A 27,070-nucleotide genomic window follows, 5' to 3' on the forward strand; every position below is an offset into this window, starting at 1 on the left:
TGAACGGAAGGATAGAGCTTTTTCTAATATTTCAATGTTATTTTGCAAATAAATACTTAATATTAATTTAAAGTTATTGTCCTAAAATACAATTAAGCAATGAGAGGCTTTAATTTTTCAATAAAACTAGTTGAGTTTGAAACAAGTCTAGCTCGAGTTCTAGCTCTTTCAAACTAAGCAAGCTAAATCGAGCTTTGAGAAGTTCGACCCTACTCTTTTATAACTAAAAAAAAGTCAATACATAGTTATAACTTCGGTCTTTAATTATAACCATTATAACTTCTTCTTTTTTTTAACAATTAAAATATTTGTCATCATAACCTGATATGGAATACAATTTTTTACTTTAAAAAAGCAATTATTTCTTACAACAAAACCATAAAAATTTACAATTGGTTCTTTGAACTAAATACTACATATGTTATTTACTTATTACCTTATTTGAAATCCCAAAGCAAATTTTCTTTTTTGACAGGTACACATTATAGAAATGCCGACGCATTCCCTACCTAACATGGTAAGGACCTACTTAGCGTGGGTTGTCGGATGTCTTAACGGATCCTGCTACATCCAAACTGAGTCAGCTGTCAAGGGAAAACTCCAAGAGGCTCCCGCACATGAGAACTTTAATGGAGAGTCGATTCCGCACTTGGCAAGGATCGAACCATCCACCTCACGGATAAAACTTTGATAACTCACCACTGGACCGTGAAATCCCAAAGCAAATAATCAATAAACTTGTAATAATCAATAAACTCATGCTAGTCATTTCTTCATTCCTATACATACAAATCATTGGAACTTTTTAAATATAGTTTATCAGTATCAATTATCAAATGATCTAACATCTAAATCATATATCTAAAAATAATGTACGTGGAAAAATATCTCAACTATGTTATGTCTATCATTGATACAACACTTACATAATGTTTCCATGTCAGTAAATTAAAAGGATTTTCAAACTATATGGTGGTACAATCTAAAGTAAAACTTATATATTTATTGGAAAAACTAATTCAGTAACTTAAAAACTAACTATGATCGCTTATGCATGTATGAAAGAAAACCTTGTAATCATTACAAAGTTAGACATTCATCATGCCAGGATTATAAGGGACACCAGTTGCCTTGACCCATAAATCTCCTAATAGAAATTTCCCTGGAGTGTAACTAGTAGCCTCTTGCAGGCTAATCTTCTTGATCCCCTTCCATTTTACCCTTTGGGCTGTATTAGCCCCTGGCCCTCTATTGTTAAATTCACCATAATAACACGTGTCCAGCCCGAATGTTCCAAGCCACGGGGACCACCCATCAGGGACAATGTGTCGGTCGATGAATGACTGCATGATTATGGTTCTAGAGTATTCTTTCCACGGGCGGCCTAGGTAGGATTTTGGCATTGGCTGGGTGGCCATGTAGGCTGGTTCAGCTGTAATGGTGCAGCCCTCGAGGATTAAGGCGCCTTTTGAGTTGCGATCCTTACGCCCTTGGGCTGTCACCATGCATGCTTGGTTATCAAGGGGCTTTCTTACTATCATCTTGCAGTCTTGGAAGATGGCTGCAGCGTCACCAAAAACGAAATCAATGGTTCCAGTGATGGTGCATTGGCGGTAAAACTGGCGATATGCGTGGGCATAAAGCGTGTCTTGATATCCGTCCATGGCACAGTTGTGAAAGATAGCCATGTCACCAGAGACACGAAGGGCGACTGCTTGATGCTTTTGTGGCCCTGCAGTGTTCTCAAACCCTATGTCTTTAGCCATGAAACCGTCTCCATTCACCGCTGTTTCATCATAGTAACAAACATTTGAAGTTATTACACAATCAAGAAAAATATGAATAAGAACCCTAGCTTACTGCACATTAGGAACTTACCAACAGTTGCAGTCTTGTAAGTCGTAATTCCATCATTGTAACCTATGTTTCCGGTGATCCTTGTTTTCGTTGGACCTTCTCCTATGAAGATGATATTATTAACACGTCGAGGGATTTCCACGTATTCCTTGTAAATACCTTGCTTGATTAGGATAACAAATGGCTGCACATTCTTTTTGGGCACTGTTTGGACGGCCTCCTTGATGGTCTTAAACTTGCCCGAACCATCTTTAGCCACAACAGCATTTGGCTTCAATGTCTTTGGATCAACATCAAGAAGCAACCGCCTCTCACCTCTAGCCCACCATGCATCATCATTTGGAAACTTGTCTAGTAACCTACGACTAACCCCGGTTAGCTGAAACTCCCCAAGGAGCTCACCAATACCATTAATCATGGCGAGCCCATTACTTGTGAGCTTCCACCCTAATCTCAATAACTTCTTCATCTTCTCACCCGCTTCACCAGTTGTGTTCTTGAACCCTTCACGACACGTTTCTTGATAAGTTAACGAACCACTAAGCCATATCTTAAGATCATTCACATATTCCTCCATCCTGGCAACATCAAAGTTATCTAGCTTTTGTAAAGATCTCTTAAGATCATCAATAGAGGTATTGAGAACCTCTTTGCATTGATCCAATGCCTTAGAAGCTCTGGGGTCCTTGGCCAATTCTTTCAAGGTTGTTGAGTTATCCATGGCTATTTGAACCTCCTTTATTGCAGAATCAAAAGCCATCTTCACAAGCTCTTTGGGGTCATCTGTGTCGCTTGCATTGGCAAGACTCTTATGACATGACTGCTTGTAATCCGTATGTTGGCAAAGCGAGTCCACGGCCTTGCTTGTCGTTGCAATGGAATCATCCTGTTCTGCATCGTGTGCATGACCCGAATACATTTTGATAAGAAAACCTGCACCAATGACCGTGGCTGCTAATAGGACGACGCCAAGTCCAATCAATGTGAACTTTTTCTTCACGTCGTTCATTTTTGTGTATGTTAATTCTCCTAGGATTAAATACCGAAAACAAAATAAATAAATCAAATACTATGAAATCTATTAGTTAGACTCCTTGGAACCCAATTTGGATTTTGGGTTCAGAAATGTAACAGACAATTTTGTGTTACGTATATGGTTAAAGCTTCTTAAATATTCAGTTATGACAATTTGAGGTTTAGAATCAATGGGTGGTTGGCTTATTCTAATATTAGTTATAAACTTATGACCATGATCATAAACATTACTGTTTGTTTTTGTCATAACATGAATGTTGGTTTTTCTCTATGTATAACCTTCAACACAAATGAGTAGTGTTTAGTCGCCGTACATAACTTTTTCACATGATCTCGACTTGTGGACAAGTGTATTTCAGTTAAAAATAAAACAATATGTACCAATTGGTCAACTTCACATAAACGAGCAGGTAACAGATCCAACCGAGTCACGTACCAATTGATCAACTTAACATCAATGAGCTTGTAATGATCTGACGGTATTAGATCACATCGATTAGCATCATGCTCACATTAGACTCCTTAATAAAACAAGCAGCTCAAAACTCACGTCGAGGTTGATCGCACCTCAGTCCATAATTCCAAGTTCGGTCTACTGGACACTATTATTAAGGGCTAATCGTTTGAAAAGTACTTCAATTTAGACACTTTCGCTTTTTTGGAGTTCCAACAAAAAAAGTTCTATTTGAGGGAATGAAAACGGTTAAAAACTTTTTTGCGGGGCTCCGTACAGGTAGCTTGTTAAAAATGTTTTTGCAAGTCATTTTCATTTATTTTAAATCCATTTATTGATTACATGTATATTACACGTCATCTAACAATTACCCAGTTATTGTTCATGGAAACAGAACAATGGTTGAAACCTCTCATATGAATTCTGATACAAAACTCATAATTCTAATCACCTACAAAAATTCCGACACAAATCGCCAATGGTATGTGCCGCTTTCCTAATCAAACCCTTATAAAACAACTAATATACACACTCCAAGATTATCAGATTTATATTTATAATATTATACAGAATATGATATATATATATATATATATAGGGATAACTTGGATGATGTTAACATTATATTGGTTGGATGATGTTGCTCTCACAAACCATTAAAATCATGGGGGTCTTTTTGACATGTGTAGAAATTGATTTAAGTGAGTTTGTGAGAGCAACATCATCTAACAAAGATGATGTTAACATCATAAATCATTTTTCCATATACGGATACACATGGTAAAGGATGTGATATATGATGTGTAAAATATAAGGCTACAACCGGCTAACTGGAGTCCACGTCATCAAAAACAGGTCGTAGTCCCACAAAAGTGATCTTATCCGTTTTCATTCCGAACTTTTTTTTTGTTGGAGCCCAAAAAACAAAAGTGTCTAAGTTGAAGTACTTCCTAAACAATTACCCCTATTATTAATATTAATCAACATGACACTTTTAAGTCTAAAGCTCAACTCGATTCCAACATGAAACAGCTGAGCCTAAACAAATTTCAACCTATACCACCAGTATACCAGAAACTTACTTATGCACCATAACAATATGTAACCAAGAGTGCTGTTTGAACACAGATTTGTCAGGCTCAATCACAAAGTCATCAAGTGCCATTTTTGCCTAGTTATTTTTACCGCATAACTGCATAAAAGAGTATCTTCATAAAACAGCACTTTATTTACTGTAACAATTTCTGGGTACAATTAACAAGAGCAGCTTATATTTTACAATCTCAATCATTTATTGTAACAAGGGCTTATATTTTACAAAATCATTTATGGGTTTACATCTTTCAAACACAGAAGCTAGATGCCTCATTAACCATAACTAAGAAACATTGGATTAATAGTTTGTTTCGACATTTTGGTTCTCTGATTTATTTTTTGTACGTTTTACTTCATCACTTTAAAGCTGCATAAATATGACACTTATGAAATCTTCAAAGCTTGGCTTTTCTTATTTCTAATTTGGCAATTGTCCCCAAATGAACTTCGTCTGGACCATCGGCGATTCTCAGAGTTCTAACTGCAGCATAAAGATGGGCCAAAACAGTGTCTCCTGATACGCCTGCTGCCCCATGCACTTGAATTGCCATGTCGAGCACCTTCAGAGCCATATTTGGAGTTGCTACCTGTTCCATATCAGACGCATATGAGTCAGTAGTCGTGCCAATTTGTTACCCCCATAGATTCAAATTCGAAATAATTAGCATATTACAACAATCATTAATTGAAGATGACAATCTCAACACTTGAGGGGTTGACTTGGGTAGTGTTGCATCCCACACCAGTGAATTGGATCAACCAATAAGTTTGGCTAAAAGGGAAATGAATGGGTTTAATGGGTCGGCAGAAGTCAATCAAAGAGTTATTTTCCAGAATCGTATTATTCATAGATTGATCAATAATATTGTGCTTGGTAATCCTCACTAGCATTAGCGCGCCCCACCTTAACCGTTTTGACCCGTTACCCAGCCAACTCAATTGCTCATCTGTCACCTCTAACTCATATGCTTGATCAAAGATATTACTGTATCAAGCAAACAGCAAGTATGACTCCAAAATTTTCCCCAACTGTATAGCGGCTGGTGAACCTAATGTCCTCTAGTTTGTACTAGATGGTGGTGGATACCAGATAGTGAACCGAATGCATTCTACTTATTTCTTTGTTCCTAAGGCTGTGTTCTCAGGATTTATTTTTAAGAAAACGATAAAAAGGTACCCGCGCTTTGCGGTGGTGATGGAGGTGGCGGCGGTAATGGTGATGTAATGGCGGTGGAGGTGACGGTGACGGGTGGTGGTGGGGAGCAGTGGTAGCGGCGGAGATTGGCGGTGGTTTATAATGTGTACATTGTTGAAACTTAAAATCAATATTGAAATTTTAAGTTCAATGTTGAAAATCAAAAGTAGATTTGCTTTATAATATAGTATAGATAAAAGAAAGGGAAAGAGAGGAGAAGGTTGAGTGAATGAAAAGGAGGTTAGATTAAAAAATGAGTCCAATGACCACTGCTATTCAAAATTAAAAAATAAAAAATTAAAAGATGAGTTCTCAAAGCTAGAAAGAAGGGAAGGTGAAGAGAGTAATGTTTTCAAGATTGAAAGAAAGGAATTGATCAAATGAAGACTTGAAATTTACTGTTATGTCCTTTAATCTACCATCTAACTTAAGAAATAATAATTTGGTCAATGTACAGAAAACCTAATAAAGAAACCTCCTACCAGTCTCTGATCTTTCCAAGACACACAGTTTTTCTTTTTTAACCTCCTCCTCTTCTCTAACTTTCATTTTTAATAAAACTTGAGAACACAACACAGGAGAAATTGTTCCTCTACCATACAAAACTGAGGCATTTATTGAGACCCAACCAGTTCATTTAAGAGATTAAAGAGAAATATTCAGGTGATGCTATCATGTCTATATTGGTTCTAATTATGTCAAGTTAGCACTTGTAAGGTAAAACAGATATAAACATCAGTGAACCAAAAGATTTGTCATGTAATTTACTTATACTTTCACCATCATGTCAGTTATATTATCTTCATTCAATACTCGATCAATTTATAAACTGAAACCAGTAATGTGCCATTTTATATATTACCAAATGCACAAGCAAGAAAGGTTACCTTGGCCATTGCAAGGGCCCCTTGAGCTTTCTTATTTCCATGCCGATCAAGTTGGTCTGCAGCTTCAAGAACTAATAGCCTGGTTCTCTCTAGTTCTATTCGACACTGCATTAAAAAAATCAACTTGTATTCATTGAAGAAGGATTGGATCAAGCTTAAAGCAGAATCTACATATTTAAGGTCAATGTAATCAAAATAAACCGTCACAAAACCCCTATTTGTATAATTACCATGGCCAATTCAGAGAGAAAAGAGCCATGTTCAGCTATAAATTTTCCGAACGTTCTTCTTTGAAGAGCCCTCTGAACCATCAACTGCATCCCTCGTTCTGCTGCACCTATTGTTCGCATGCAGTGATGCAACCTCCCTGGACCCAACCTACCCTGTAAATACAAAATTGCTTTACTCGAGCATTGTTGCATAAGTTATATATGCTTTAAGGGTACTTTCGTGAAATGGAAACCTATTACAAGTGAATCAATTGATTCAGGTTATATGCTATATCTCTAAAATGTAAAATAATCACTATAACCAATATTCAAATTTGACACATTAGCTACAATAAGAAATTTATACAGAATGTGTTGCAAGAACAATGGGCATGGTCTAGTTCCAGTTCATGCTCCCCATGTGCTATTACACAGAAGGAACCCAGTACTACACGTTTCAACGTGTACAAAAGAGTACCCTTTTGACCCAACCACCTGACCCACCAATTTTGTCACTTTTAGTCATTTGGTTTACCTGTGCAATCTCAAAGCCACGGCCCTCTCCTAAAAGGATATTCTTAGCTGGAACACGAACATTCTCAAATGAAATCTCTGCATGCCCATGTGGTGCATCCTCATAGCCGAACACCGTGAGTGGTCTTATTACCGTCACACCAGGAGTATTAATATCTACCAAAATCATGGATTGCTGCTTATGAGTTGGCGCATTAAAGTCAGTTTTCCCCTGCATCATCATGCAGTAAAATGGGTCAACTCCTTGATGCTAGACATAGTAATACGATTGACCACATAAAGCCAACTTCTGTCTCTTTTCAAGGGGAGGACTAGAAGCTGAAACTAACCATAAGTACAAGGAGCTTGCATCTAGGATCCATGGCTCCACTTGTCCACCACTTCTTTCCATTTATGACATAACTATCGCCTTCTCTGTTCATGTTATCCAACTTCATTATCAAATATTAGAAATATCTTTTCACCTTATATTCTGATTTTGCAGAGTCTCTAATGCATGAAAACTGAAAATATTGGTTAGCTGTCTGATGAAGGGTTAGTATCATTAGTATTTGTAGAGTATGATTATGTTCTAGTTGGCTTCGTTCCAGAATTTAGACAAAATTTTCATAATATTATAACTTCAATATCTGGTTGCTGGATAGTATGAAATAAAGGAGGCCATGTTTAGTATGGATAGTAGCAAAGCACATGGGCCTGATGGTTATCCTGCAGTTTTTTTTTTTTAAGAAAGCCTGGAATTTTGTGGGTTCTAAGGTGTGTTTGGCTGTGCAGGAGTTCTTCAGAACTGGAAAATTACTTGGTGAGGTCAATGCTACACTTATTGCCTTTATTCCTAAGGTTAATACACCTAGTAAAGTGACTGATTTTAGGCCTATAGCATGTTGCAATGTTCTTTATAAGTGTATTAGTAAAATTCTATGTAATAGAATTAAAAATGGGCTGGGCAAAATTGTTCATATAAACCAGAGTGCTTTTGTGCCTGGGAGGCATATCCAGGATAACATTCTGATGGCACAAGAACTTTTAAGAGGGTATAATAGGAAGAGTGGGCCCAAAAGGTGTGCAATGCAAATTGACATTCAAAACGCATATGACACTGTGAGTTGGGAGTTTTTACAGGCCATTTTGAAGAAATTTGGTTTTCATAGGAATATGGTTAGTTGAATTATGACTTGTGTTTCAACTGTTAAGTTCTCTATTTGTTTAAATGGTGAAATCAAAGGGTATTTTAAGGGTGGTAGAGGGCTTAGACAAGGAGATCCTATATCACCTTACCTTTTTACAATGGTAATAGAGGTGTTTAATCTCATTATGAGCAAGAATATTCAGAGATCTAGTGATTATGGTTATCATTTTGGATGTAATGAGCTTAAGTTGTCTCATATGTGTTTTGCTGATGATTTGTTGGTGTTTTGTAAAGGCAATGTGGGTTCTATTAGAGTGATTAAGGAAACTTTGGATGAATTTGCTAAGGTGTCTGGTCTCACCCCTAATCTAGGTAAGAGTACCATATTTTTTGGCAGTAAAAAAGAAGAGGATAGGGCTGATTTGTTACAAGTGTTACCTTTTAAATGTGGGAAACTCCCTGTAAAAATTTAGGTGTTCCACTACTGCTAAGATATTGGGGGTGGGTGACTGCAAGGTTTTAATTAAGAGGGTTAAAAATAAAATTGATTGTTGGAAGAACAAGATGTTGTCTTATGCTGGGAGAATTCAGTTGATTGCATCTAACTCTCATCAATGCAATTATACAGGGCTGCAGTTTTTATTTTGCCTAGCCTGTTATTAAGGAGATTGAAAAATTGTTGAAAGGCTTTTTATGGAATGGTGGTGAGTCTGCTGTGGGTAAGGCGGGTTGCATGGAAAATTGTTTGTAGACCTAAGGAGCAGGGTGGTTTAGGTATAAAAATTATTAGAAAATGGAATGAAGTGTTGCTTGTTAGGAAACTTTGGAAGATTATAGAGAATAATAATTCTCTTTGGGCAAAATGGGTTAATATTGTCAAGTTAAAGAATATGAGTATTTGGGAGATTGAAGAAGACAAATATGATAGCTGGGGTTGGAAAACAATGCTGGGTATAAGGGACTTGGTGAAACAACATGTATTAGTACAAGACTGGAAATAGCAGAAGAACATCCATGTGGTATGATAAATGGTGTTCTGATGGTCCACCGAGTCAGGTTATTACCAAAAGAGTGTTGTATGATGCCAGAATGGAGGTTGATACTAAAGTAGCAGATATGATTAATAATGGGAATTGGAATTGGCCTGAAGAATGGGAAGATAGGTTTGGAGTACTGACGAATATTGATACTCCTGTGTTGCAGTTGAATAAAGAGGATAGAATTGTTTGGATTTCAAAAAATGATCAACATATGGAGTTTTCTACTAAACAGGCTTGGCAGGATTTAAGAGATAATTGACCAAATGTTGAATGGAAAGGAGTGGTTTGGTTCAAACAATTTAACCCAAGACATGCTTTTATCCTATGGCTTGCTGTTCTGGGGAAACTAATGACTCAAGATAGAGTTGTCAAGTGGCAGAGTAATGGGAGTATGCAATGTGCATTATGCAAGTCTGGAATTGATAATCATGAGCATTTATTCTTCAAATGCAAATATTCTGGGGTTATCTGGGCCAAGCTAAGAAAGTTGGGGTGGGGAATGACTGAATGAGTGAAAATTCCTCACTGCAGGATTTAATCCATGAAATTGCTGGAAAGAAAGGAAAGAATAACATTGGTGTTGTGGTTAATAAGATCATTGTGGCTGCTGCAGTGTATTTTGTTTGGCAAGAAAGGAACATTAGAATCTTCCAAAATGTGGAAAGGAGTGAGGAGGGTAGGAGGCAGTGTGTACTATTGTTAAAGATAGTATTAGAAACAAGCTGCTGTCTTTAAGAGTTAAGAAGACTTTGAATGTGATCAAAATTGGTGCTAAATGGGAGCTGAGTTGGGTCAATAGCAGATTTGTGGCTATCTGAAGTACTGGTGTGACTGTTTCTGATTTCCTTAAAGTATGCATGCGATTTGGAATAGTGAGCTGTGAAAGATGAAGCTACTTGGTCCTCTTCTAGCATACTTTGAGTTTGAAGCTGCCCTTGAGATTGTGGTTTGAATGGATTGCTTAAAGATCTTGTATAGGAAATGAATGAATAGAAGTGTATCTGGGCTGGTATAGAATTTTTTACTTACTAGAATTGGATGCATTAGGCTGAATGTTTCTATAGTTTGTATTATTGTCATATTTTGAATATCAATATAATTCAAACGGTTAATTAAAAAATATCTGGTTGCTGGATAAGATACCTTCTTATAGAACACTCTATATTAGTTGCATCAGAAGATGCAACTTGAGGCTCTGTCATTGCAAATCCAGACCGGATTGTCCCATTCAGCAATGGAATAAGCCATTCTTGAAGCTGTTCTTTGCTGCCATACCGCAATAATACCTAAAATACAGGAAAATAAAAATTATTATGGGTTCCCAATTTATCCTCAAAGGTAAAAACCCCATAAGGTGAAAACAGGAAATGAAACAAATGGACTAAATTAACTGACTATTAACTTTTGACTACAATAAGAATTTTTCCGTATGATTACACACTGTTTGGTAATGTCATACGAAATCAACATATCCTTTAAAGAATAAAATATATCACCTCCATGTTTCCGGTATCAGGTGCCCCACAGTTGAACACTTGTGGAGCCCATACTGAGCGACCCATGATCTCACAAAGGTATCCATATTCAAGATTCGAGAGCCCAGCACCCAATTGGTTAGGAAATCCCATTCCAATGACCTCATCATCTTTGCCTTCAAAAAGAACTTTTCTTGCCCTTGCAGCACTATCCAGCTGCATATTAAGTAATAAAACAATAAGTTAGACTAGTTATGCGCAATTAAATGTACTCAAAATGTAATTTAACACATATATAGCAGGGAAAAACACATCACAGGTATAAAAAGATTCCATAAGCCTTCTTGCTTTGCAATTTCCTTCAACTTTTCCTCTTGTGGGTGAATCGTCCAGCGCATGGAAGACTGAGCAAGCTTACTGAACTCGTGCTCCATCGGGTATATGTGATCTTCCATGAACTTAATTAATTTTTCTCTTAACTCCTGAACTTTTTTGTTAGGAACAAATCTCCCCCCGTCTTCCAACCCTCGATCTTTCTTGTCGTTGGCAATACCATGAACGTAATCCTTCCCTCTTGTGACTGTAAAGTTTAAAATGAAAATAGAAGGTCCCATAAGGTTAGATGTTAGCCAATCAACACTTCAACACAGGGAGAATCCCGTAAGCATTGCAGTTAAAATTTAAGAAAATATAGTTACTTGATGGAGGGGTTTGTGACAGAACAGTTTCCCTCTCTATATAAGACCAAGCAATTTGTATAAGATCATTGGCTTTTTCCCCTGCATCTTCGGCACGCTTTCCACCGGATGCGTTACCCTAAAATTTAAGATCAACTTATGAGTTTTTGAGTTATTTTTTGAGTACTTTAAATCTTTAATACAAAACTCGAATTCCGTAGTTGCGATTATTCATATGTTAATGGTCAAGCATACCATAATATATCTACTGTGGACACCAGCTAAGATTGACGCACCACGGAAAAGTGAAAACGCAAGATAAAACTTCCATCCAGCAACAGGCCATGGTTTTCCCTACAACACAAAGAACTAACATTAATTTATCAACACGAGCAAACAATATGTAAATAGTACATACAAGTATGGTTGTTAAAAAGTAAGATAAATTAAACTTAATAATCAACATTATCTGCAATAATCTTACTGCAGCAGAGCAGTAATCAGTTAGGTGTTCTTCCAAAGAAGGAATTCCTTCAGGAGCGTCAGTAATTTCAAAACCGCTATTGTGTTTCACTTTATCCCGTGACATATCGCCGACATACATCTGCCAGAGAAGAAGAAAAGAAAAGGTGATTTAGCTTTGAAAGTTTATTATGTGTGCAATCCTGATGACAACCAACAAACAGTAGTGTGTAACTCATCACTAAAGTCTTATTTCAAGTTGATATGCACATCTCATAAATAAACTGAGCAAAAAAAGAGGAAGAAAAAAACAAGGGGGGGATGTCGAAATGGTTAGTTTGTAATACGGATCAGAACCCTTGTTACTGTCCTATAATCTTGTGCTGCATAACTTTATATTAAAACAATTATGATATTTCCATCCAACTATTTGAATAAAATGATTTAGGAGGTCTTGTGCATGTAAAAGAACACCTTGAGCGTATTTACAAGTCATTGACATGTTCTCCTTTCAGATATGTTTTTGGATTTTACCCATTTGACCTGTTTCAGATAGATGATAATCTCTACTCATAATGTTTGCAAAATGATTAGTTTACCAGACAGTTGTATGCAATATCACACATCTGATTTCCAAGAGTCGACAACTCCCAATCAAGAACGCCAATCACTCTATCCTGCATTTTTTAACTTATACATATTATTAATACAGTAGAAAACCATATAGTTACAAACTGAGCTCACAAAAAAGTTACATACAAAACTAATGATCATCAGCTTAAAGAAATGCACCTCAATAGGATGGAAAACTAGATTATCAATCCGAAAATCACCATGGACTAGACCTGCTGTGCTTCCAGATGAATCTTCTGAAGGGATATTTTGTCGCAACCAATCAATCAATGTCAACATCTTTGGGTTTCTTTCAGATTTTCCTTCACCAGTAGAAGCAATGTATTGATTTGCCCACCTTTCCACCTGATGCATAGCAAAAAGTATACATTTGTTAAAAAAAACAAACATAAGTTTTGATAATTTAAAGGGTTTACAATTTGATAAGTTGAAGTCAATATACCTGCCGTTTACAGTAATTTTTTCGTCTGCCATAGTTTCCCAGACCGATTGCATCAACATTTGCAGCATGAATAGAAGCCAAAGCTTTAGCAGTTGCATGGTACAAAGCCGCCCTCCTATTAGGTGCTACACCCTAAAACATATATGCGTATATATAAACATACAAATGAGAATATAGCACAAATGCACAATTAAATATTTGAGTAGGGTTCATACAGGTAGCATAGGGTCTAAGAAGATGCGTCCCTCCAAAAACTCCATGATGTAGAATGGAGTTCCAATTACACTTGAATCTGTACATAAACAAAACACTTTGGGTACAGGAACTTGCGTATGTGTACTTAATGCATGAAGCACCTGTCATAATAGAACATCTAATAAGAAAAGGCAAGATAAAACCACACACAAGCCCTTAAATAAAAACAAAACAGATTATTACCTGATACTCTCTTTCGATAGCATGAGCAGACTGGAGAAGTTTCCCAGGAGGCTTTTTTCTCAAAACATACCTCTTCACTAAAGGACCTGACTGCATCTCGATTAGATACGTCGGGTTGGACTGGCCATGCCCAAACTGATCAACAATAAGCAGCAGTAAATATTAACACTCGGAGAATGAATTTCAAATTCAAATTTGGGGCGGAATGGATATTTTGAACATTGAGTGAGCACCACTCCTTGTTCGACATGATCAGCAGAACGAGTGCCACGACATGGTATCCTTCATGCCGTACTTGAGTGTTATACATTTTTTTTACTTTTTGATATCAGTGTGATTGTGTTTTATGTAAAAATATAGTCCAGCGTGTGATGCTGATGTATCTAAAGCCACTCTAATTTTATGGTGACCACTCTGAATGCTCTAATATCTAAGTGTAAATATATATATATATATATATGCTTCTAGGATTAAGTGTGCATCCAAATGTATCTAAAACCTTGTCACACATATTTATCATGTGTAACCAACTTCCAAACCGTCTTATCGAATTTTAAATTCATAGCTACTGTATATACTTATTTTTTTTGTCGATATGGAAACCATATAAGCTATAATAAGCAGCGACGTCATCAATCATAACCGGCGATCACTAGTCTACAAGGTGAAATACATACAAAAAGCACACTTTCACTCATAACTCCCCACTTGTAACCCCTAATTATCCTATCCAAAAGAAACCAATCAAATAGCCAAAAATAACAGTTTTGTAGCACCTTTGATCAATATTAATGTAACAAACCATATATATATATATAGTTGATAAATAGAAATGAAAAAAGGAAAAAGATTAGAATGGAACCTGAGAAACAGAAAAAAGAGAAGAAGAAACAGGGAAGCCTTGAACATAAAGAGAACAATAACGAAACAAAGCCTGTTTATCAATTTCATCATGTGCAGCTCCTCCACGATTTACTATTAGTTCATCCGTCCTCCTCGCTCCACCAACTGATCCCATTTTCAGATTATCTGCAATTATTGTTACTATTTATAATATTTTTTTACTATTAATATTGTAATGATTAGTATGAACACTACCAGCAGTTTACGTATTATGTGTATACAAAACTACAAATACATATGGAGATAGAGATGCAAGACTTTGGAATTATCAAAACGAAATTTTTTTTTTTTTTTTTCTTCAAAGGCAAATTTCAATGATTTTTTTGCTTATAGTTTAAAATTAATTAAAGTAATAATACTGAGCGGATATGCTGGTGTCGAACGTCTTAAATTTTGTCTTTTTCTTTCTGTTTATAGATAGTTGGAGATATTTGAGAAAATAAAGTGAACACACACCCAAATTGTCAAATAAGACCTACTCGTCGTGATTGACTTCCCTTTGTCTTAGTTGGTTAATGGTGATAAATTGATAATATTATCTAGACAAACAAATATATAATATCATCAAAAAAAAATTATAAAAAATAGTAACACGTAACAAATATATTTTTTTACTTTTAAAGAAGAAAATGTGAATAGTCGTGTGCGTTTAGCCAATTAGCTTTAACAAATGATATTGTGAAAATGACCTTCAACAACATTTTTCATTTTGTTTTAATGTTATGTTTGCTACTATATTTATATCCAAAATATAACATGTTTAGATTTCAAATGAACGAGGTTTATTGTTATCGATTCCAATTTGTAGATATCCAATCTATCACTTACTCCAAATTTAAATATCAATTTTAAATACAATAGTTTTTTTTTTTTTGTTTTGACATATAACAGCCTAGGGGCAAATCCAGGAATTTTGATTGATAAGGGTCGGGGTGATGAAAGATATTTTCCTAACATTTTTAACGGAGTTGATTTGTGGTGGTAATGTGGACATTTTTGGTAAATATCAAATTTAAAAGCATATATCTTCTAAATTTCAAACTAAGTTACTTTTCTTATAAACAATACATAAGTTAAGGGGTCAAATTATAAATTTATCTATACTATTAAATTGAAAAGAAAGGAAACAATTATCTGCATCAATCTCATCTTCCACCTTTAAAATCCCCATCTCCGTCTTCCACCACCAAACTCCCCATTCTCTCTTAAGCTGCATTTTATATACAAGTTTCTGTGTAGATCCTCCCTACATCATGCTCGAAAGAATGATATGACCGTGTAAAACTATCGTATTTGAAATACCTATACATTGACTTTCCTAACTTGATGACCGGAAACCTGCAACTTCCAGCCAAAGTATTTGTAGTTCTCAACCATGGACAAATTTTATAGAGGAAAACTTGACAAGTTGGCAGGGACAAGCACCCCTTAGGCCCTAGTCACCCCCTCCCCACCCCACTAGCTCCGCCCATGTAACTGCCCATCAATATAACATGCTTTGTTCCTCATGTATTTATGGTAGCTTATTCATGGATGAAGACGCATATATAGAGGATATACTTATCCATAACAAGTATGAAATTTTACGTAGCTGGGAGATGTTTACTTTGTAAAATCAAGGCTGGCTTACATAGCATAGTGGGTCAGGCATGGGCCTAAGGCCCACCAAAAGCAAAGGCCCCCATATTTTTATAAATTGCGTTGTTTTTTGGGCTAGAATCAATTAAGATAAGGCACCATAGACAGGGTCGGAGCCAGAAAATTTTTGGCGAGGGGACAAATTTGAAAATTGTTATATTTATCAGAGTCATAGTATATAAAAAATTAGGCCCTAGCTAGAGAATAGAAAATGAGCCTTTTAAAGAATTTTGTTAACGTCTGGTTTAATCAAATTATCAAAAATCGTTGTTCAGAAAGCCGAATTTAGCTTATGTAAGTGCCGACTATGAAAATGTCTGTCTTTAATATAAACGTCAATGGTCAATCTTTGCAATTTTGAAACATGTGACGACCAATGAGTTACGTATATTAAACAATATAATATAAGTTCATCGAAATCAATCATATATGATATTAATGATAATGTAGGTATTTTATGAAATTTTATAGTTTCTATATATCTTTCTACCTTACTATGTGATTAGAATTATTACTTATTTAAAATAAATATATATACTATAATAATTTGAAAAGGGGGTGATATTTATACAACAAAATTCAGCCATTTACAACAAATATACAAATTGGATTACGCAGTGTACAACTGTATTATGCAGGATTTGTTGTAGCAATATCACTTCCTATTTGAAAAGAAATATTACTTTTTTACATACAGCTATATTATTGATATACTACATATTTACCCAAACAATACAAAAACAAATTCTTCAAACTCTTTTTATTATTAAAAACTAAAACAATTCAAACTTTTTACTCTACCACTGAAGGAATCTATCTCAAAAGTCAAAACTAATGCTTACAAGAATAATGACTTCGAAGAAAAGACTTATGACAACAAATGTGACATTTATATGTATTTTTTTTATATAAAATATCTTTTTAAAATTAAAATTATAAATATATCCTTTAAAATTTTTTTTTACATTGTACCAAAATTAGAGTGGGGGCAATTGCCCCCAATGCTCCCATTGTGTCTCCGTCTCTGACCATAGACATTTAAACAATAAAGTATATTGTATTATGTAGACAACAAAACGAGCGCTCAGTGATTATAGATTATTTTGAGAAAGAATTTTTGGGCCTTATAAAAGTATCCTACATTTCCTACGAATTAAAAAACAGGGCTGCTATCCAACTATTTGAAAAATAAACACTAAATAACGTCGAAATTAAACAGCAACTCAATATGACAGTTTATCTATTAAGTTAAAAAGAGGCCCCAAATTTAGTCCTGCTTAGAGCCCCACAAACCATAAGCCGACTTGTGTAAAATCAAAATACTTTAAGTACAATAACTCTAACTTCCTTTCTATAAGTTAATTGTACAAAACATCAACAACCATTTGCTATCCAAAATGAAAATTGATATTAATACCATTTTTTTATATATTAATTTATCGTAACTGATGTCTATTAAATACTTATGTCATATGTTGTGGTATTTGTACATTGTGACAAGAAAAAAAAAATTTAATATCAATATCATCTCCTTTTTTATTTTCTTATCACACTGTTCAAATACAAAATATTTACTTTGATACATAGGTTTGCTAACAATTCAAAGTTATAGGTACTGACACTGCTAGCATGAATATCGGAGTTAAGATAAATAAAATTTAAAGTTAGAATACTTTTCCCTAGCATAAACTAGTGCTACTGGTATAGTGGTATATCATCTATTTTTCCCCCCTTTTGTGTTAAGATGAAAGAAACAAATTCAAAATTTGATCCAACACTTGGCCAGCCATGAGTGCTCTATACTCGAATAAGAAAATGACTTCATCTGCGCGCCTTACAACGGTTAACTATTTGGCCGTTTTAAACTTTGGACCATCATAGTCCAAACTCCTGACCATTTAAAGAGGTCATATGCCATTTATTCTTACTCCATGATAGCTCAAAGTGGCGTAGCTTATCACATCTATTCCTATGCCACGTTCCTATGATCGAGGGAGGACGTTCACACAACTTGAACAAGCTTAGGTGGCACATTCGGTGAATCTTAAAGACACGTGGAGGACGCAATTCATACGAGGATGCCACGAAAAATTCCATCCGCAGTTGACAAGAATCGTGTTAATCAAACTTAAAGACAATTTCTTTAGTTATCCAGATAGGGGTGTATTCTTATGATCACTATGGTGGTCATGTGCAACGATACTCGGATCCACATTCATTCTACCGACTTATCTAAAAGGAATCACAACCACTTGAAAAGTTAAAACATTTTCTGCTTTAAAAAGATAGTTTATTGTTTTAAGTTCTAACCCTTTTCCCCCTTATATATAAATATAAATGTTCTGGTTCTGACAAGTCTAGTACACCATTTAAATAATACTTCACTTCCTTTTGTAATATTCACTAACTAGTATTAACTCTACTTTATTTGCAGCTTCAAAACTGGCACCAAAAAATCTTGTAAAGGTTGGTATGGAAGCGTTAAGCACAGCAAACGAAAGGTTGTTAGGCAAAGAAGTAAGGACTTCACTCAATCTGCAACAATCTTGCCACTATCAGTACGTACCTCAAAACCCTATTGTATGTGTGGTGGCACCAGAGTCTACTACAGATTGTTGCAAGGTCAGCAGTAAGCCATCGTGTTCTGCGGTGGAGGGGACTAGGAAGCTTGACTTGATCAACAAATCAGTCTTTACTTTCTAGCAAAAGGCACAGATGGGAGTCAGTTAATGCCTTCTTTGTTATTTAGTGTTTTTGTTGGCAGTATGATGCAGCTGCATGTGGTGTTTACAGGCAGTTTAGTAACTAAACTGGGTTTATAAATGTTCAACTTGCCTTGTATGAAGTAATTCCTATAGTGGTTGTAGTGTTTTTAACGTTTTCTTAGTTGTTCATTCGATATTCCTCTCCCTCTTTGTGCATGGCATATCTTTATCGGAGTAGGTGTAATAACCTTGACCCGTCTATCTTATGTATCTATTTCTCTCAGCCTCAATGGTACGTATCAAACCTACAAATTTTGCTATTGGGCAAGTATCTGACCTCATATATTATATGGCAAGAACATCATCAAAATATACTTGTTATCAGACATTACTCCATAAACACACAATAACAATAAACTAAAAGTTTGACACACACAATATTGGTGCTAGTAAGTGATGTATGAATACAAAACAAAACAAGACAATATAACACATTTCCAAGTACTTTTGTCTCATTTATTTATAAAGATGAAATGAAGCAGAGAATGTTGGTCTTGGTACAATTACCTTCACAAGCAGGAAGAATGCTATCCAGTTTTCATGAACAACATAACAGCCTAGATTCCTAGAAGCTTGCATGAACAAGCAGGGAATGGGTTACTAGTTAGATCTCAATATATTCTAAAAATCAGGCTCAAATTTTTTCCAGTTTTCATATGGGTGGTTTCGGCGAATACATGGAGATGAATGAGTTATTTTCTTCCATAACTTTAAACAATCAAACTAACAAACTCACATGGAGATGAATGAGTTATTTTCTTCCATAACTTTAAATAATCAAACTAACAAACTCATAAGCTATAACAAGGTTTGAACCCACAACCATGATATTGTAGAAATCTACTGCCATCATGCCATATCTTCTCTTTTAATGGTCATACTACATGTCTATGATTACAGGAAACTAATGATATACGTATTCAACGGTTAATGCGATAGAATACAAGTGCTGTGAGATTCTTGAGTGTGACTCTTCCTTCACTCAGTCTACGCCCTATCAAGTTGCAGTATTCTGATCCAGTGGTCTCATAGAGATTTATAATTTTATAACTTTTTAACAATGAGAATACAGATATACTCCTTTCAATTTCAGAGAACAAATTAAATGTAAGGTGTTACAAATATACAGTTCAACGTGAAGTCTATATTAACACTACATATCCAAGCAATGACTTAGCAGTAATAACAAGCAAAACGTATCTTAACTTATAGAAATGTTGGCTATTCATATAGTCTTCGGGTAGCACCACTAGACCTTCAACATCAACAAGGCAGAATGTCTCGTATTCCGAATATGGCTTAAACAAAAAATTCTTTGAGACACAGTCACACAGAAGTCATATATGTGTCAAGTAAATTTTAACCAATTCCTGTTGGTAAATAAATGGAACAATAATATCACTTATGAAAAAAATAGGAAGGAATAGCATATAGTCTTTTATTTATGCCATTAACCAACGATATAATCACACAATTATATTTATGCAGATGGATGCACATCAAAAAGATGCCATTGAGGGAATGTATTCTTATATAAAGTCCAAATTGCATATATCCTGGTGTGGTGAGCACAAGATTCTAAAGTTTTAAATTAAACCGGAGGGGATATACATTGAAAGATTATATTCATATTCCTTAGAAACCTTGAAAAACATATAATCTTACTAGCAGTCAATCTCAAATCCAAAACCGAATCGAAAGACTCAAATAGTAGCAGTTGGATCAAATGCTGGTCATAAAAGAAATCGTGTAAGATTAAACCATATCTGATCTTTCATGAATAGTTTATTCTGATCCTCAATTATTTACGTAGAAAAGTCTAAAGAGACATAGCATCATGCCCTGGGCTCCTCTTTAATATGCTTATGAATCTTACTTAGTATCTATGTTAGCTTTGTACCTGAAGCTAAGGAATGTATCGGGTCGAATCTGAGGATAGTTAATCTTAGAGACTTGCATAGGTCACCATAAGAACAACATATGTCTTGTTTGTAGATGTTCCAAATGAAACTAATGGAAAAAAACTTACAAGTGCAAAACATTACATGAAAAAAACATTAGAACACCACAGAGAGTATGTTAGAATTACAAACAGTAAAGGATAATATCTAAGTATAAGACCCTGAGAACTATCAGCCAAGAATAATATCAATGTATAAGACACTGAGAACTACTACATGCTAATGACAAATTTAAATGCCTCTATTGATCAATTTTCTTAAACAATGTATCCTAGACCAAATAAGGGCTACTAACTCAGGTATTAGTCTACAAATGAGTACCCCACAGTTGGGTTTCTCATAGATATATAATCACTTGGTCTTTTCATACGTCATGTATTCTCTCTTTCCATCATTGCATTCATGAATGCCTATAATGATAATGGCTGGGCGAGATGTCCCAATGACCTTCCATTCACATCAGTTATGTTATATTCCTTGGAACCAAGCCCATCGCATGTACTTCCCAGAAACAACAAACAATACCTTCGCCATCCAACGAATCAGAATATTAACCCTTGCATGCACACACCGTAGTTCACTGGATCCGATATCTCCTCCAACTCCATGAGTTGGGAACATCACAATCAGAAGTTCCAACTTAAAGGTGTGGCAGACTTTAAGCAACTTATCCATCAACTAATCTAGAAATTCATGTGTGCGCTAAACACGTGACGAAAAAAAGTGGCATGCAAGGAGCTTCAAGTGGAACTCAGCGAACAATTTTATTGTAAGAAAAACAGCCTCCTCCAAGTCTCCAACAGTCCTGTGCCTAGATTTTCCTCGCTATAATCCAAGGCCACGTTGTTAATCACCCTATGCCTAGATTTGAATAGACTAGGTTCAAATCCAACCCAATATCAAGGATTAAGTAAAGCTTCCTCTCCGAGCTATGTGTAATTTGGATATTCATTGTAAGGTTTTAAATACCATCTATTTAAGCAATAAATACAATGGGATCAATCCATACAAATCCCATGGTCTCTTGAATATACAGTGCGCACCTACCAGACTAGATTATCATGGGAAACGGGAAAATGACCAAGTGTAGTGCAATATTCCTAGATCAAGTGAGGGTATGAATTAAATGTGTTGAATGCGGCCATGAATGAATAGTACTGCATATTTATACTGTTCATTTTAGGGCACAAGCAGATGTTGGGCCTTTACCCCTCCAGGCTTTCATGGGATAGTCCATAAAAGGCAAAAATGACCAAGCGAAAGACCTAGAATGTTCCATGGCAGTCTGACATAACAACGCCAGAATCCGGCTGTCATATTGGCACGTTCCTATAATTTAGGAAGGGAGACCAGTCGTCCTATCATCCGGTACATTAGATCGAATAGTAGTAATTAGACCATTTGACATGGTGGTCCATTGGTAAGGACTTTGCACTCTCAATGTAGAGGTAAAAAGTTCTATCCTTTCCCACTAATGGCCATAGAGGTTCACCCACTATGACTCCAGGCTCGCAAAGCAAGTCACCTTGAGATTAGTCTGGTTGCAAAGCGAGTGGAATCACCCAAACTCGTAAGAAGACAAAAATAAAAGCATAAAGATAATAAAAACAATAATGACTTTTAGATATCGTTTGCTATCTGGTTATTTGGTCATGTAGGCCCGGATGAGCAATCCAGTAGAGAGTGATGATATGTCACATCATCACTCTCCAACAAATACAATTACTTTGTCATACTATTTGAAAGGGGAATTAAATCATTAATGATCTAAACTTCTTTATATGAGTGGTCCTATGAGTAACTTCTCCGAAAAGTTGATCTAAACCGTTATAATTCTTGGACTACTCTTTACAACAGTTAGATTCTCAATCGTAGTGAAATGACACAATAGAATCCTGGAAGATATCAAAGATTAACCGGCATTTGTGAAATTTGATGCTATATTGTACTTTTAGCACTGAAGTGTGCTAAAAGCTTTGGGGCATCTATTCTTATGTGACACTTCTTAAAGTCGCCAAGCTTTAGAATATTTCGATGCATGGCCAAAGTGAATATAACTAAGCTTTTGTTTGAAAATTTTGTTTTAGTAATGTATTAAAAATCCCAAACTAGGGGTGGTGTAAAAGACAATAGATGATAAAACTAAGGATTCAAAGCAATTAGGGACATTTTTGTCCCAAATCCAAATGTATACTAGATATTTATACAACAAACTGAAAAGAAAACTTACAAATATAATTAAGCAGCTGAAAAACAGAAGTTACCGGAATACAGGTCAAACTTAAGATGATAAACCAATTGTGTCCAGCGGAGAAGTATGTAATTGCTTCTTCCTGCAAACACAAAGGTCTTGCATGAAATTTTCTATGGTTCTATCCATAATGTGTTAAATTTACCCTAGAGCTTTGAACTCTTTGAGCTAGCTATCTGCCATGTTCTTGACTCAATAAGTGTTCAAAAACCTCTATACTGCTTCTTTATTTGTACTTTCTTTTGAATTACAAAATTCATGATCAATTTTGGTGACATTACTTAAAATTGTAAATGCAATCTACAATGCTTTTCTTGCCTCTCTATATGTTTATCTCCATGGTATCGAATGAATGATAATAATGAATTCCATAAAAAGATTCATCAGACAAAAGTTTAGCATGTATAGAAAACTCTTAACAGGTAACTTTGGAAGGTTGGTCGAATAATCTAAGCCCTGAAATGGCTACTGATTAACACTGAAGTTTGATCTCTTAAAGGTTCGGGGCATTATGTGTAAACTTGGTACATTTACTGTGCAAGGATTCCATCTACTTATCTGAAAGGAATTGATTCAAAGCCCTCATTGGTGGGATTTCTTAAGATAATATTTATTTCTTTTATGCCTTTATCTATAGAAAATACTTAAATAAAAAAAAAGGGAGGGAGGGAGGGAGGGAGGGAGTTATGCTCTCTATAAAAAGAGTCTGGTCTCAAATTTCATGCAGCCCGAAACATAAGCAACATTCCCATCATAACTCATATATAGTACCAGAAACTTCCTATAAAATCCAGTACAACCTTTTCTTGTGGATGTCAATGAAGACTAATCTTGCTATGTTAGGGTTAGATTGCTTCAGGACGGTGGATGATAAGCGTAAGGGCGAACAACAACCTCAACAACAGTTATGCCGTCACAGGCATTTATCACAACACTCAAACATTCATCAAGTGATCCTTCCAGCTTCCGAAAGGCGAGGGATGGTCGTTAAATTTTACCAAACAGCAACATCTTGAGGTGGCACACTACTTTTGGGTAAACCAAACTGCAACACTCAATATCTTGTTTGCCTAGTTAGTGTATGATACATGTGTAATTAGGGAAGTGGAAGCAGCTGTCTGGCTCTTCACATTAAATGATCCAGGTAGTTAGTATACAGACATGCTTCATCCTCTACTAGGTCGAGCGTTTTTTTCTGTACCCATGTGCTGTACTAATATAAACTTTTCTGTATAAACTCAAGCTCTCTCTCTCTCTCTCATTCTCTCCAAATATAATCTTAAGGAAAGATCATATGCAATCTGTTAAGTTTAACCAAGTGTAGATACAAAAAAAAAAAAAAAGAATATACAATCCAAAATGGCACCTCAGACACAACTTGTTGCTCGGGTAAGAAAGCTGTAATTACAGCAAATTAAAGATTATGCTAAAAGGATGCTCTTCCCCCATTCTGCAACAATCTTTGCCACTATCAATATGTACCTTAACATCTGACTGTTCATCTGCTAGAACCAGATTCCACTTCAGATTGTTACAAGGCCAACAGCATGCCATCAAGTTCTCTGGTGGTGGATAGCAACGCTTGATTATCAATAAGTTTTTTTACTTTTAAAAAGATACATAGATTGAAGTCAACTAATGTCCTTTTGTTATCTAGTGTTTGGAATGGCTGTATGAACTAGTTCACATGGTCTTTACAGCTATTCCCCAAATTAAACTTAGTTTGTAAGTGTTTTACACTTGACATTTTAAATTCTCATTCTCCTTTCTGCTCCTCTCTACCAAGTATCAAACAATCTTTGCCACTATCAATATGTCATCAAAGTATCAAACATTATGTCATCACTTATAAAAATTTCTCAATATGTCATCAAAGTATCAAACATTAGGACCTCCAACTTCATGATCACGAAATAAATGACATATAACTTCAGGCATGAGCTTTGCAGATTTGGCACCTTTATCATCAAAAGGTAGGGCTATAAACGAACTGAACAGTTCACGAACAGTTCATGAACCGTTCGGCGGGAAGTTCGTTCGTGTTCGTTCGTTTAGTTAAATGAATGAACATGAACAAAGCTCTCGTTCGTTCATATACGTTCGTGAACATTCGATAATCTGTTCGTGAACGTTCGTTCGTTTATGTTCATGAACCGTTGTTCGTGAACAATAGTTTGTTTATGTTCGTGAACATTTGTTCGTTATGTTCATTTACAAATATAAATATGTGCTTTATATAATATATATTATTAATACCTAACTATTTAAGAAAAAGTTAAAATAAAAATACTTAATTTATAAATATTTCGTTCGTTTGTGTTCGTTCATTAGTGTTCGTTCGTTTGTGTTCATGAACAGTGAACAATCGTTCATGAACACAAACAGTCGTTCATGAACACAAACAAACGAACATGAACAAGTCATTTTGTTCGTTAATTTGTTCGTGAACCGTTCGTTAAGTTAAACGAACGAACATGAACAAGGTCCCGTTCGTGTTCGTTCGGTTCGTTTACAGCCCAATCAAAAGGTCAAAACAAGTACAACTAGACAACTAGTTTTCAGAAACCCTGGAAAACTACATCAAATTAAATAGAACTATTGCCCTCAGTTGTTAATCCACTCATATGATTTACCCGGCCAACATGTAGCATGCAACTGTTAATGAGATACGACACTGAAAATGAAGTTATTCTCTCTTCTTCTTCTCACCCTTTCTGCCCTAACAAGTTGCAGCCTTTTTTTTTTCTTGAAAGAGGACAATACGTCATTTCAATTATCAATAAAAAAACACATATACAATCATTCAAACATGGTGGACATTCCCACCTTTTACAACCTGAGACTACAATCAAAAACAACCTACACTATACATCATTCCACTACTAATCTAATTTTATACCAACAACTAGATAGTCTAATACTAAGACTCAAGTACATTTTGAATCTTGATGCAAGTTCATTGAGTTGTTTCAATCTTATAAATGCTACACCTACAAAAGAAAAATGTGTCGCCAATTAAATAACTTATTTATTTTTTCTCCCTCTTAGTTAATTGGATCATCTCACACGCCGCATGTGTCCCCCCAACAAACAAACAAAAAAAAAATTTGATAAATAAAGAAATCTTGACATGACATACTGCACATAAGCGGCACATATATACATTGTCAGAAGAGTCTTGAACCCATAAAAACCAATTAAATAAGACCACGTTAATACCAATCACATATAAAACTACATGAAGAAGAAATATTGAAAGATTCTATTCTATCCGATCTTTCATGTATACTTTATGCAGATACTCAATTATTACAAGTAAGAAGGCATAGCAACATTGCACATTGCATAGCCCCCCCTCTCTAATATGCTTATGAATATTTTACTTTAATCTATGGCTTTTGCACCTACGACAAGGAAGGTATCAAATAAAATCTCAGGTCGAAGAATCTTATATAAAGGCATGGGACACCTTTAGAACACCAAGTGTCTGCCTCACAGATGTTCCAAAAGAATATATAATATAATGGGATCAATGAAAATATATCCAAAAAAATATACCACATGCAAAAGCACATCCCAGCATACAAAAAGATTTAGGAATTAGATATCACAAGGTACTAACCAACTTGTAAGATACACTTAAATATTCATAACACTAATCTAACAATCTATTAAACTCTTTTTATATTGAATAATATCTGATTGAGGCCATATTCACAAGTTTCAAATGCAAACATGCTCATAATAATAACATTCAATTAAGACTAGCTTCTCAAATATAAACTAGCTAGGTAAATTAGATAGATATAGTAAATAAAAATACCTTGAGCGCAAGTGCCCATGAAGTGAAGGGATTTCAGGCGCTCTCCGGTGAGTATTAGAGCCTAATTCCGTCATCGAAACATATATATAAATTTGAGTATTTGCAGAGATGAGACCAAACCGAACCAAATGGATGGGGTTTGATTAGAGGGTTATTATTATTATTAT

At 35.3% G+C, this 27,070-nt stretch overlaps 2 protein-coding genes across 2 annotated transcripts; both read right to left on the bottom strand.

The window, feature by feature from the left end:
* Positions 1-1,053: 1,053 nt before the first annotated feature.
* On the bottom strand, positions 1,054-2,938 carry LOC122580439 (pectinesterase). Its single transcript, XM_043752711.1, has 2 exons — positions 1,879-2,938; positions 1,054-1,786 (listed from the first exon to the last, which is right to left on the bottom strand). Exons 1-2 carry the CDS (start codon positions 2,864-2,866, stop codon positions 1,089-1,091), a joined length of 1,686 nt encoding a protein of 561 aa, XP_043608646.1. The 5' UTR covers positions 2,867-2,938; the 3' UTR covers positions 1,054-1,088.
* A 1,617-nt stretch (positions 2,939-4,555) lies between these two features.
* LOC122578256 (probable acyl-CoA dehydrogenase IBR3) lies at positions 4,556-27,070 on the bottom strand. Its single transcript, XM_043750171.1, has 19 exons — positions 26,904-27,070; positions 23,094-23,162; positions 14,425-14,591; positions 13,563-13,697; positions 13,340-13,480; positions 13,125-13,256; positions 12,842-13,027; positions 12,649-12,726; positions 12,072-12,191; positions 11,843-11,941; positions 11,609-11,726; positions 11,228-11,490; positions 10,932-11,126; positions 10,579-10,721; positions 7,596-7,680; positions 7,268-7,477; positions 6,754-6,906; positions 6,524-6,628; positions 4,556-5,028 (listed from the first exon to the last, which is right to left on the bottom strand). Exons 1-19 carry the CDS (start codon positions 26,920-26,922, stop codon positions 4,837-4,839), a joined length of 2,610 nt encoding a protein of 869 aa, XP_043606106.1. The 5' UTR covers positions 26,923-27,070; the 3' UTR covers positions 4,556-4,836.

This window comes from Erigeron canadensis, chromosome 8, assembly GCF_010389155.1.
Source record: "Erigeron canadensis isolate Cc75 chromosome 8, C_canadensis_v1, whole genome shotgun sequence".
Lineage (NCBI taxonomy): Eukaryota > Viridiplantae > Streptophyta > Magnoliopsida > Asterales > Asteraceae > Erigeron > Erigeron canadensis.